Source organism: Buceros rhinoceros, unplaced genomic scaffold, assembly GCF_000710305.1.
Source record: "Buceros rhinoceros silvestris isolate BGI_N320 unplaced genomic scaffold, ASM71030v1 scaffold33095, whole genome shotgun sequence".
Classification (NCBI taxonomy): domain Eukaryota; kingdom Metazoa; phylum Chordata; class Aves; order Bucerotiformes; family Bucerotidae; genus Buceros; species Buceros rhinoceros.
Window position 1 is genome coordinate 25,640 of NW_010415160.1, and position 12,531 is coordinate 38,170.

Below are 12,531 nucleotides of genomic sequence, written 5' to 3' on the forward strand. Positions count from 1 at the left end.
CAGGATGCTGTTAGATGGACAACTAAATATCTACTGACTATAGGAAGATGTAGCAAAGTCTCGCAGGCACGTATGTAATAAGTGAGTGATTAAGTAAGTCTCAAAGATGGAGAAGGTAAAATCTGTAAATAAAGCAGCAGAATGGTTAAACATTGTGTCTGAATCTTTCTACAGAAAAAGAGGGTGAAGATCTGCCCAGTCAGGGATCATTTTTCCAAGGACGACAGACAGGAAGCTAGACAACAGACAGATAATGCAGAATTGATTATTGAAAGGTTAGATGAATAGGAAATTAATGGAATGCCAGAACCAATAAACACGTGTCCCTGAGCAAGACCTGAAGAAGCAAACAACTCAACTGCAGAACTTACTGAATCCTTCTGTTTTTTTCAAACTGAGCATCGAAAAAAGATGATATTTTGACTATGGGTAGCCCTGAGGGAAAGCTTTAATCCTTTGTGGGAGGGAATTGTCTCGCACTGTGTGGATGTAGCCTATAGGGAACTCTTAGGTTCAGGTCAAGGTCTGTGATTTGTTCATAGCAGTGACAGTGGCATGTCCTCTGACACCTCTCCTCTTTTTATCCCGTCCTGTATTCCTTTCCCTTAGCTTCCTATTGCGCTTAGTTCTAGTTCAAATACTTTCTTACCTTGTTCGCTGTATTTTCCTGATAATGTATTGTTCTGTTGTCAGTATCTAGACATGTCTCAAGACTGATACAGAAGTACTTCAGAGGCACTTACCTGTAGGAATCTTTCATGGGCTCCATTTGGGCTGGGAGTAGGGTGAAGGAGACGGTGTGATTTGCCGGGTGGTTAATGGTTAAGGTCTGTGGTTCAGCCCTGTCCTCAGCTAAGTTTGTTTTTCAGACTTGCTGAGTCCCCTGAAGAAATGGAAGTCTCGCTACTTGATGGAGCAGAATGTTAAGAAGTTGCTGAGGCCGCTGTCTCCCATCACCCCTCCACCTCCCATCCCTTCAGTTCCTGGCTCAGCGAGCCCGCAGCTGGCTACACCCTGCTCGTCGCTGCCAGGAGAGGAGGAGAGTCGCAACGGTTATGGCATGATGTTCTCACCAATTCCTTCTCTGGCTGCTAGTCGCTGCAATACTCCACTACAATTTGAGGTAAATCTGACCAGGGACTGGGAGCACCAAAAAGAGAGGAACTGGAATGTTTGCAGCAGAGGTAGCACTAGGAACACGTTTCTTTTTTAATACACGGCTATATTCCTGAGCAGCATCTCAGTGTCTGACTCGAGCACTGCTGCCTTTCTCTTCTACTCCACTCTCTGGCAAATCTGCTCTGTTAAATGTCAAACCTTGCTGCAGCCCAGCCTCCCCTCACTTTGTAGCTGCCAGTAACATCAGTCCAATTCTTCTCTCCATTTCTGCACACTACCTCCCTAATTTTGCAGGCTTTTCAGTGTGCTTTAGTCATCCTCACTGCAGATCTCTGTGCCAGCCTGGCTTCCAGACCCTGCCTCTCACAGACTGCTCTGCTTCTCAAAGGCCATTTGACATCCTCAGCTCCTCTTCCCCTAAACAGCTGACAGAAATACTTTACATCAGCTTCCGTGATGGCTTTTGATTTTCCTTTCCCTTGATTGGGTAGAAGGAAAATATTTTATGCATTTCATTTCTTGATAGTTGCTGTTTGCAAAAATTTGTGGAAGTAGTGAGCAGGCTGTGTGGGTAGTTTCCCTTGCTCCAAACTGTGGGAGAGGTCTCAGCAGCCATCCAGCTAGGACCTTCCACTTCATATTGCTGCTCTGTGCCTGTGAACAGGGATTGTGCTGTTTGCAGGTTTAGTTTTATTTTCTAATATGGTATATTTTCATTTCAAAACATGGAACTCTTCAGGCTGGCTGCTCACGCTCTGCCAGTTAAAACCATTTAAAAAAAAATTGTGCAGTGACAGCCTGCTCCATGCTAGGGACTGTTTCGCAAGAAACCTTCATCTGTTTGCAGTGGGGCACGCGGTCCTTTGTGGTATTTTTAGCTTAGTGTGGTTTTCATTATTTTCTTTGAGAGCCGTTTCTTGTGAGCTGAGAGACAGGTCTGTAAAAGGGTAGCAGGGAAGATGGAGGAGAGAGATGAAAGGCTGTTTCAATCATAGAGCTTGATTGGGAGAGATCCTTACCTTCGCTCTGGTTGAGATGGCAGATCAGGACAGTGTTGCCGTGGACCTCCGCAGTCTGGTCACTGATCTCCTACCTCACCTTAGTGTTAGTTATTTCTATTGCTGTGTGTACATCACAGGAAGCCTGGATTTCACTGGGCATCTCTCCCTTACTTGCCTTTTTACCATTTTCTCCTTGAAAAGAGTCTAACAGCTCAGTAGACCATAGATCTCTTTGTTCCATCTTTTGTATTTCCCTCACTGCAGCTCATTCATAATATCACTATTGTCACGTCATGGCTGTTTCATTTAGTCACCGTCTATTCTAACTTGAGCAAATACATCTCTCCATATATTAAGCTTTATACTTCAGCCCTGTGGCACTGTGGGAAGAGAACAACAGAAAGATTCTTCTTGACATCTTGACTTGCTGGGGAATGCATTTTTAAAAGCTGTGGCTTTTAAGAAACTTTCTTCTTGTTTAATTACCCAGCTGCTCTCTGAAGAGCTTGCATCATAAGCTTCTGAAGCTGAGTTTGGGCAGGTTTTTACAGACTGAGCTTTTTCAGACTTGATTTTGGGACTTCTCAAAACAGAAACAAACTGGAGGGTGCTTGGCACTTCCCATTTCATAGGAGTGACTGGAAGTGTGATGACATTCATCTGCTTTTTCTGTGGAGTTTGTCAGAAGCTTTTTTTAGCTAAGAAGTTCCTGAGATTCCTCAGTTTCCTAAGTGTTTCTGCTTCACAGAGGGCAGTGACTCCTGCCATATTTCTCTGAAGGCAACATACCTCTGAGAAACCTTCTTCCTTTCTGATTCTGTTTAAGGTCTGCTCAGTAGCATGGAAGGTGCTTGGGAAGGAGGTCTTAGGCATCCCATCACATGCACACACTGCTTTCCACTGACAGGTGCTCAGATGATGCGTTCTGACATTGCATAAAGCCGTTCTCTTGACTTTAGCTGGAAAGGTGGCCCACAGTGGACTGAAGGACACATTTTTGTTTTCTAGTATAATGCCCCCCAGCATTGGGGGTATCTTCATTTGTCTTTTGGGCAAAACCAGGCTTTCCATCTCTCCCACGTTCTCAGACTAAACGCCGTAAATGCTTTCTCTATATTTGATGGTGTAAACTCTATCTGACAGTGTCAGAAATACAATAAATAAGATGCTTCTTAACATTTATGTGCTCCATTTCGGGTACTAAGGTATAGCGTGGAACACAGTAACCCAGTCCTATCTCTGGGACAGCTTCGTGGAAGCTTTAGAAAAAAAACGCTTAACCAACAGAGATGCTGTCCGGGTTAGGGCCAGTTCCTGGGGTAGTCTTTGATTAGAATAGCCATTGTTAACCTCTCTGCTTGCTTTTCAATTGATTTTATTTTGCTTCTTGATACTTGAGTAGATGAATAACAAGATGCTTTTCCCTCCTCTAGAACGTATCCTCCCCTGAGAGTTCCCCGGTGCATAGGCCTGAGTCCATGTCACCCGAGGTAGTTATCCCTCCTTCTCAATCACATTTGAGGCTGGGAGCGTGTGTGCTTGTGTGTGCGTTTGAGGCCGTGGTGGGAGGGACAGGGGGAGAAGTGCGGAAGCGAGTTGGGAATAAGGGTGGAGCATGAGTCACGATAAGGCTGAGGAGTTTTCAGGGTTATCACAGGAAAGCGAACAAATCGAAGACTGGAATTTATTATTTACTTGTTGATGCCGGTGGGAAACAAGCAGTGTGAAGACTTGGTATGTCTTAGCTACTGAGGTGAAGGCAGGAGGTCTCGGGACTCTGGAAATAGCACAACCAACTTCAGCTTTATCTGCTTCAGCGCAGCAGATAAGTGGTGTGTGGTATTTACTCACTGGCAGCAAAATGTCTTCTGAGGAAGAAGAGGGAAAGCATTCACTGCTGGTTTTGACTTAAGAGGATGCAGCGGTGTACCTGACCTGCTGTATTCAGCCTTGATTTATCACCTGTTCACCTGCAGACTTCAAATGCTGGGGAGATGCCAGACAGTAGTATTTTGTTTACCTACTGGCCTGTTGTAAAATACGAGGTGAAATAACTTGCTCAGAGACTGTTTCACAGTAGAAAATGCACACTCATCTCCAGTGTTCAGATGTCTCAGAGCTGTAATGCAGCTGAGGAAACATTCACTGCCGCAGCAGCAGGGCAGAGCTGATGCCTGGTGCTGCTGTGTATTTCCCTAAGCACTGTAGTCCTGCAAAGAGGATGAAATCTTGTCTGTTATACTCATTGTCTGAGTTCCTGACATATTAACATCATGAAGGAGATGATTATGTCATTGCCCTGGAGGGGTTTTGACACTTCAAGTAGATAAATGGATATACTTTTGTGTCAGCGTCTAGGACTCCAGAAACTGTGACAGCATAAAGATGGTGCCATTGTGGTTCTGTTAGAGAATGTAGAATGTAGAAATGCAGTCTAAATTCGATGAATGTACTATTGTTAGAGATTTCTGAAGCTCACAATGAGTGAAAATAAATGGCTTGGAGATCCTGAGCATTTTATTGTTAGGCAGTTAGTAGTGGCTCACTTGGGACAGTCAAGACTTGCCTAATAAACCAGCAAAAGAACAACCCATGTTTTCCCCATAATGAACCTAGCTAGTACGATGTGTTAACATCAACTCTGAGACATGAGGCAATTAAAAATGCTGGATTGTCTTCACCGACTGCCTGGGGATAGTGCTGAGCCTTATTCTCTGCAGCAGTAAGACTGCTCAAGGGGAAAGTGCATCTCGTACTGGGCAGCAAAACTGATTATGTAGTGTCAGTCATTCCCCTGTGGAATGAGCAAAACAGTGCAGCAGAGGACCAAAGGGGTGATCAGAGAGGAACTGGAAAGCAGTGAGCCTGCATTGCATGGAGTACTTTCTGACTTAAGGTTCTGTCCCCACTCTTGCCTGACCCTTTTCCTGAATTCCCACCCCCTTCCTGTATCCTTCTCAATTTTCCAGCTCTGCCTCCGATCCGACCTGGATTCGAAGGGTGGGTACCTGGATTCCGGTGCAAACACCTGCCCAGAACGGCCATCGCTGCTCAGCTTTGGATCCTCTGATGTGGCTCCACAACCCTCTGTAAACTCTACTTCGGAGATGAACTTCCCAGGGAAAAGTGGGGAAGCACAGATGCTGCTACGAAGCTCTGATCAGGCTTTTCGGACAGAGTTTAATTTAATGTATGCCTTCTCCCCACTGAACGCTATGCCACGTGTGGATGGGTTGTTGCGAGGGTCTGCTCCTTTGGGAGAGAGGAAGCCAATGAATTCGGAAGCAGGATGCTGCAGCTCTCCTGCCGAAGGATATTTCAACAGACATGAGTCAGGGCTGCTTAAAGAGACAGCACACGGATCCATGTCTCCCTGCAGCGAGAGGGCTGGCGAAGGCGTCAGATCTGCGCCCCAGAATCCGCCGCAAAGGAAGAAGGTAAGTGTGTTTGTGAAAGAGGCGCTCGAATTGCGGGAACGTGAGCAGGAACAGTGGGCACCCTGGGAAGGACTTACAGGGGGAACGAAGAATGCAGAATACAGCTAAATTAATAGTCTGGGATAGTTATGCAGGCATCCAGCGCCAGGCTGGAGACAGTCTAGAAGTTGTTAAAGGAGAGTGAGCTACTCTTTAGGTGAGGTTTTGATGTGAGAGGTGGAAGAAAAAGACCATGATGAAAATACTTCTTGTGAGAGCACAGAAAGGAGAGCATGATGCCAGCATAAAGCGTTGCGCTGGAACAAAACCAGAACAGTAACATGGTGCAGCTGTACTGGTCAGCGGAGGTGTTACTTATCAGGGTGGCAAGGGGCCTTGTGAGGAAAGAGGGTCTGATGTTTCAAAAGAAAACATAGGCTGTTTATTAGAACATTTCCATGAATAGGGAAACTTAGCAGCATTGCAAGAACAGCAGATGATGGTTGTTACCTAAATTTTAGCTCTTTGAAACTAAAACCACAGGAATATTGTTGAAAGGAAGCAATTGCATCTTGGTGTCTAATAGCAGGCCAGTGACCTTCCTGGGACTAAAACTGAGGGAAAATGACAAGTCAAGTGTTGCTATGGTAAAACTGGGCACTCATGGGACAAACAAGCATACGCTGGTGTAAGTGTGTATTGGCGCCTTTTCCTGTGCTTGGAGTTTTTTTATTTACTGCAAGTGCAGTAACTCAGGGCACTGTACAAGTGTCCAGCTGGATGGAATATCTTATTTCCATTCCATTTCTGGAGCGTTTTGATTTCTTTTCCTTGGGTTATCTTTGAAAGTTATACTTATCTTAAAACCTTCGTATGTTGAGTTACTTTTGGAAATACTCTGTTCAGTAGCGTAGCATCATAAAACCTTCTATATGGGAGTCATAGCTGATAAATTCTTCAGCAGAGCTGCCTTCTGTGAGTCCTTTATGGCTCTGTGCCCCCTCATAACTCTGATGGAAGGCACACTGAAAGGGAAGTGCTCAGTTGGGAATATCTGTGTTATTTTTGGTTCTGCTGTCCCTGTGTTACGAGACAGCCTTATCTGGGACCTTTTGGTCTCCGACAAATCTGCAACTCCGTTGCACAAAATAACATTCTACCTAAAAGGAGTTTATTTAGGTGGTAGCGCTGGAAGTTTGCAGTACCACCATAGCAGGAACCTGTTCGAAGCAGAACAAAACTCTATGCAAGGCCTTTTTAGCATTAATATGGCTGAACTAGTACAGGTGACCAGGACTCTGAAGATGCCAGTTCTGTGAAGAAGACTGATTGTGTTTTGGGAGATGTGCAGAGACTGATACTCCTCTTATATAATGTCACAATTCAGAGAGAGTGAGTGAACAAGGTTGAGAGGAGGAGGGTATAGAGGCTCCGTGCTTGGACATGCTGGCATACGCTGAAGTAATGTGAAATTGCAGGTTGTTAGAGAAGCAACCTAGCCGGATATTTCTGCTGAAGCACTGGTCAGAAAGTGTGGGTGAGCAGGGCAGTCGATGATTCGTCCAAATCTGTATGACTTGGCTCTTTCCAGAGTGCCTGCACATTCAGGAAGATGTTGTAATCCCAATATACCTTTTAAAGTTTTATCTGCAGACCAGAGAAATAGACTTTTGAATGGTGTGTGGGCGTGTTCCTCCCCCTATCCTAGTCCATTGTGTTCCCTGACTCATGGCTGTGTTTTTGTCTCCCAGGTATCTCTACTGGAATACCGCAAGCGGAAACAAGAAGCCAAGGAGGGAGGCGATTCAGTGCGGTGTACAGGGACTCCTACCCGACAGGGCAGCAGCGGTTCTGTGACGGACACAGATGGCAACAGCCTGCCTGGCTCCGTAGTACGAACCCCGTCCTCCCCACAAAGTGGCTACTCCCCTTCTCATCCCTCCCTGCCTCATTTAGAGGACGTCAGCCCACCAGACTCAAGGGGGGCTAGTTCCTCAACATCACTCAGCAAATCCCAGGAGAACATCAGCAGTAGGTGGTGAGTGTTGTCCTTCCAAGCAAGATGGCTCCACAGAGAAGGACCAAACTCTCTAGGGGGCATTTCTGTAACAATAAGCACAGTTGGATGGATTCAGTTGGGTCTCTTGGCATTGTTCTCGTTTGTAATTGCTTAACAACCATGAAGGGTACCAGCAGCCTTCTCAGCCTGCCCTGTAGTTCTTGGTTTGGATATCAAAGCTCTGTCTTGAAAGATACAAAGTTAAACAGCTCTCTCTCTCTTCCAGCAGTTTCCTTTTAAGGCCTCGTGTTTGAAGGTGTTGCTCTTGCAGTGAGAATTGAATCCCAGTCTTTCCTATACTCTTTTTTGGACGTGGTGATGCTAAGTCAACTCCTATTCAGAAGGAAAGCTAACAGAGCCCTCTGCAACCCTGCATTTGAGAAGCAGGGGCAGTGAAAGAACTCCAGCTCTCCTAATGCCTTGCACATACAGCTTGAAGAGCAGTTACCAGGCTGCAGTCAGTGGCTTGTCAAAGGCATGGGAAAACCACCTTTGTTGTGTTACTGTGAGGAGGTTTGATAAGGTGAAAGGCTGGTCTTCAAAAGCTTGTGATAGTAATGTATCGCACTGTAGTGTGAGCGCAGTGGTGGCTGGGCTGCTCCGGTGACCAGAGCTCTGCAGTACGCTGGCTCTGCTGCTTGTGTTCCACACACGCAGCAGGCAAAAGGTCACACCTTTCTTAGCGCTGGTTCCCTACATCCACAGCTAGGTCACTGCTCAGGTACTGCAGGGGGGTGGCATGAGAAGAGATGCGAAGCAATGCCGAAGACAGTGAGAAGTATGAAAGTGCTTGAGAAAAACGTTGATTGGGGTGAATTTGCGGGAGTAATAAGATCTGTTCCTTTCCCTTTTCCATGATTCTTCAAGTGGAGATTAATAGAAATAATTTGTCTTCTACCTCTGTCTACCAGATGTCCTTCTGCCAGATGTTGGGACTGGCCTCAGCTGAGGAAGTCAGCTGATTCATTTATAATCATTAAGTTATAATCAAATATTATTCTGTGCAAGTGTTGATATCCCATGTCCTCCTCCTCCTCCTGTGCCACTTCCTTCTGCCTGTAAAAGTGTGAAAGAAAAACCTATATGAATGAAAAAAAAAACCAACACCCTAGTTTGGGGTGAGGTGTCAGTGTGGAACCTTGCTCTAGTGCTGCGTTTTGTAATCTCTGAACTTCGTCTGCTGCTCCTCAGCAGTTCCTCTGGTTTCAGTTTCTCACACTGTTTCATGAGTAAGTATTGTGTGGGAATAAAGTTCGTGTTTTTATGGGGCACTGGATATGAAGTTGAAACCTTGATGACAGGTTTTGAAATGAGATTAAGCAGGTTTGCTGCCTTTTAAACTCTTCTTCTATGTTTTCATGGGCAAGGCTGACAAATGTACGGTCACCTTCTGCTTTTAAAAGAGATAGTAGAAACTGCATGTTACTGAGTTAAAGTTGTGACCCAATGACATCTTTAACTCTGAGTGCCTACAGTTCAGATACATTTCCAGACATTCACAATAATATAATATTAGGGACAGCAGAAAATGGTGGGAACGAAAATTACGTGCCTTAATTTTTAGAGTTGTCCAGTTCTTTGCTGAATTCTACAATAATTGCCAGTAGCTTTCATTTAAAAAAAATTAAGTTTCTGTCTCTTTCAGTTGCCAAGATACAGCCATCACAATGTAAACAGATGTGCTGCTGCCCAGTAAACCCAGCCTTGCAGAAAACTGTCTCCAGCAAAACAATAGCAGCAACGAAGGTGTGAATTCACCCCCTCACCCCATTCACCTCCATGAGGTGTGAACTCTGGCCCCTTCTCCCTTCTGCTTCAGTGAGGGGTGAACTTCAATGTCTGGGCTATTTATTTAAAAACAAATAATTAAATAAAAAGCTAATGTAAAGCACAGTTGTCAATATATCTTTAAAAAGAAAAAAATACAGAAATCTGTTAATATGGTGTTAAGCTGCATGCTTACATGGTATGCAGCACATTTAATACTATACTGAATACTTAAATTCAGGCATTTTTAAGGTGCACGTTCTTCAGTGTCTAGGGTAAAGGTATTGTGAATCCCTGGTCAAGGTACTACTATCTTACAGGTTAAAACACGTATTTTTGAAGAGGTTTGGATGGTCCTGTGCGTGGTAGATCGAATATTGACCCAGGGGTCTGGGGCTTGTCTGTGGCCCTGTTTTTTCTTCTACAGATTGCCTTTAGGAAAGCCACTTCCCCTCTTTTTCACCCTCAAGCCAGACACTTTTAATATAGAATGAAACAAGATCTAGCACCAGTCTTGAGTGGAGTTTTCACATTACAAAATAATGGGACAAAAATAGTATTAATGGGCAAAATGGGCAAGGTGGCTCTGCTCCAGGAGCGTTGCATTATCCAACTGTACTGTCTTGACACTCTTGTTGTAAAGGTATTGGGTTTGCTTCTTTTTAGTTTGAATAAAAGTAATCTCTGCAAAATAGCTGCATCTAATCTCAAAACAATACCAGGATTTTCAAAATGCTGTTGACTCTCAAAATGATTTTTCTGAGAGAAGGTGTCCTGTAATCAGGTGATCTACTGAACTGGGTGTTTATAACATGTTTCTGATAAGAGTAAAGACTTTGTTTTTCTGAGGGCAGTGCTGTCATGGTAGTCAGTCTAAAATCCCACAGGAGGTTATTTACACCACAGAATCAGTTCAGAAGTTTATTCCTCATCTGTCTAGAGAGCTGGTGATCTCCGATCCCTCCCTTCTGTGCCGGGGCTTGCATTTGCACTGACGTCTCACCAGTGAATTTAAGCAGACACTTTAAAGACAAACCTGTCTTGCGATCATACCAAGGACCCCACAGCCCCTCGTGCGCTGGTCACGTTGCTCTCAGGCGCGTAACAGTAATCCTCAGCTCTTCCCGGGTTTGCGTTGCAGGATGGTCCCAACGTCAGTGGAGAGGCTTCGAGAGGGCCGAGGCATGCTGGAGAAGGTGCTGCGAAGTGGTGCAAAGGTGTCGCAGAGAAATGAATCCTCACCTACCTGTGACACTGCTGTTGAGAGAGATGCAGGTAAGAGGATGAAACTTCTGATAGCTTGGTTGCTGGGAAATGACGGGCTCAGATCGCTTTGCAAGCTCGTCTGTGAAGTTAGTTGTACTTTCTTCTTAAACGTTATCAATGCCTTATGAGAGCCTTCTGCAAACCATACTTCATTGTATTCAGATATCGCTTGAGCCTATATCCCTCTTCTGTTAGACCTGGAAGACCTCTGGGGTTTGGATTCAAGACTACCTGCATCTTGGCTCTGGCAGGGACAGCTTCTCTGTCCGTAGACGGATGGGTTAAGCAGCATTGTCTCAGCTGGCCCTGTGTACTGGGGATGAAAGTGCTACCAGTTAATGATTTAGTTGGCTGCACATTCTGATAAATGTATCATCATGTTAAAGCGCAGGTGTAGGCTTTAGGCAGTGCCAGGAACTGATTTGGCTTCCCAGCCTTACTTCAGCTTTTCTTGAAGTCACATGATTCCCTGAGTTGTGATATGTGTCAGTTTGTGAAATGCCACTCCTTGCTGAGAGGAATTCAGTCTATGTTATGCTCCTTTCTTCTCCGAATAAAGCGTTGTCCTCGCCAAGGAGCACAGGGGGTCAGTGTTTGTAACTTGAGCTGACATTATACCCCTCTTTTATCCATCTGTGGTCTGAAGGTGAGATGTGCCTTTGAGAGATTGACAGACACTTCATGATTGCCTAATTCCCCAGCTGGGAAACGGAGTTATTTTTCTTTATTTTGCAGTCTCTTTTGAACACAGTTGGTTTTCCCTAACAGACGGTGCCCTCAGAACCCTGGTCACCCTTAGGACTTACAGCAGTGGATCGTCATGTTTAAATAACGGTGTGTTGCCGTCAGCCCCTACTTCCTCCTAGCTGAGGACTGTTGTTAGAGACTCCTGGCTGATACGATTACAGCTTGCTGATGATCTGTAGTAAGGATCTGAATATCTAGAAGCCAGAGCCTAGTGGAGTGGTGTTTTAGATGTCGAAAGACTAGAGCCTCTAACCCAGGCTGGCACAGAGTGCTCTTTGGGAAAGTCAGCAGCAACAGCAGCTTTGGCCTTTGGGGTATCTCATTTCTGAGCATTTTAGGGGAAGTTTTTTCATTCCAAATCAGAATTCCTCCCCATCTGCAGTAAGGTGGAGACCACTTTCTGAAAACTGACCTGTCTCTCATCCAGGATTTTCCTGTTTCTGTACACCTAAGCGCATCTCTTGTCAGCGCTTTTTCTTCACTTAGTCTGGAGAGGGAATCCTCTACCCTATCAAAAATGTCATGGTGTTGTGGGACCCCACTGGGAGTCTTTTTCCCAGTGGAAGTGGCTTTTTGGTGGCTGGTTTTGGAAGGGTAGACAAAACTCAGAGTCTGGCAACAGGCCTTTTGCCCACTGTCATCTGTACAGCTCTGGCTCTTCAGTCTCACCCAAGAGTTAGGCTGGAGTTAAACTTCAGTCCACATCAATCCATTCTTCTTTGTTGCACAGAACCCATCCCACTCCAAGCTGTGACTGACAAAAGTCTTTGTCTTCCTCATCCTAGTGCAGCAAATCGGTTTTTCTCTTCTTTTGCATTCTCTGGCAGTTTCTGCAGTGGCTTGTTAAGATTCTGTGAGCCACCTTCCCTCCCCCAGTTGCTGGTCTGCGTCTTAGTGAACCACGAATGGCTGAGCCCCTGCCGTGGCCAGTGTCACCGGTAGGAGTTGTGAAGATTCACGTGTTTACTCAGTGCTGTAATGGATAATAATACAAGGGGAACTAAGAACCCAAATTCGGATGGTTTTGCTGATGGGGCACATAGGAATGAAATGGAATTTGTGTGTGCGTGCAGCACTTCCAAGAATTGCAGCTGCTGTCAGCTAAAGCTGCACTTCATAGACGCTTCAGGTTGACACAGGCCAGCACTGCCAAGAA

The 12,531-nt window shown here is 45.2% G+C and overlaps 1 protein-coding gene across 2 annotated transcripts in view; it reads left to right on the forward strand.

The window, feature by feature from the left end:
* The window catches only part of SETD5 (SET domain containing 5), a 40,521-nt gene that overhangs the window by 25,116 nt on the left and 2,874 nt on the right, over positions 1-12,531 (forward strand). Inside the window, exons 17-21 of one of the 2 annotated variants that reach the window (XM_010137320.1) lie at positions 870-1,123; positions 3,554-3,610; positions 5,090-5,557; positions 7,288-7,574; positions 10,504-10,637. In XM_010137320.1, the coding sequence (XP_010135622.1) occupies positions 870-1,123; positions 3,554-3,610; positions 5,090-5,557; positions 7,288-7,574; positions 10,504-10,637 (1,200 nt within the window). The remainder of the gene's footprint in view (positions 1-869; positions 1,124-3,553; positions 3,611-5,089; positions 5,558-7,287; positions 7,575-10,503; positions 10,638-12,531) is intronic. The other variant, XM_010137321.1, reaches the window with a different exon arrangement.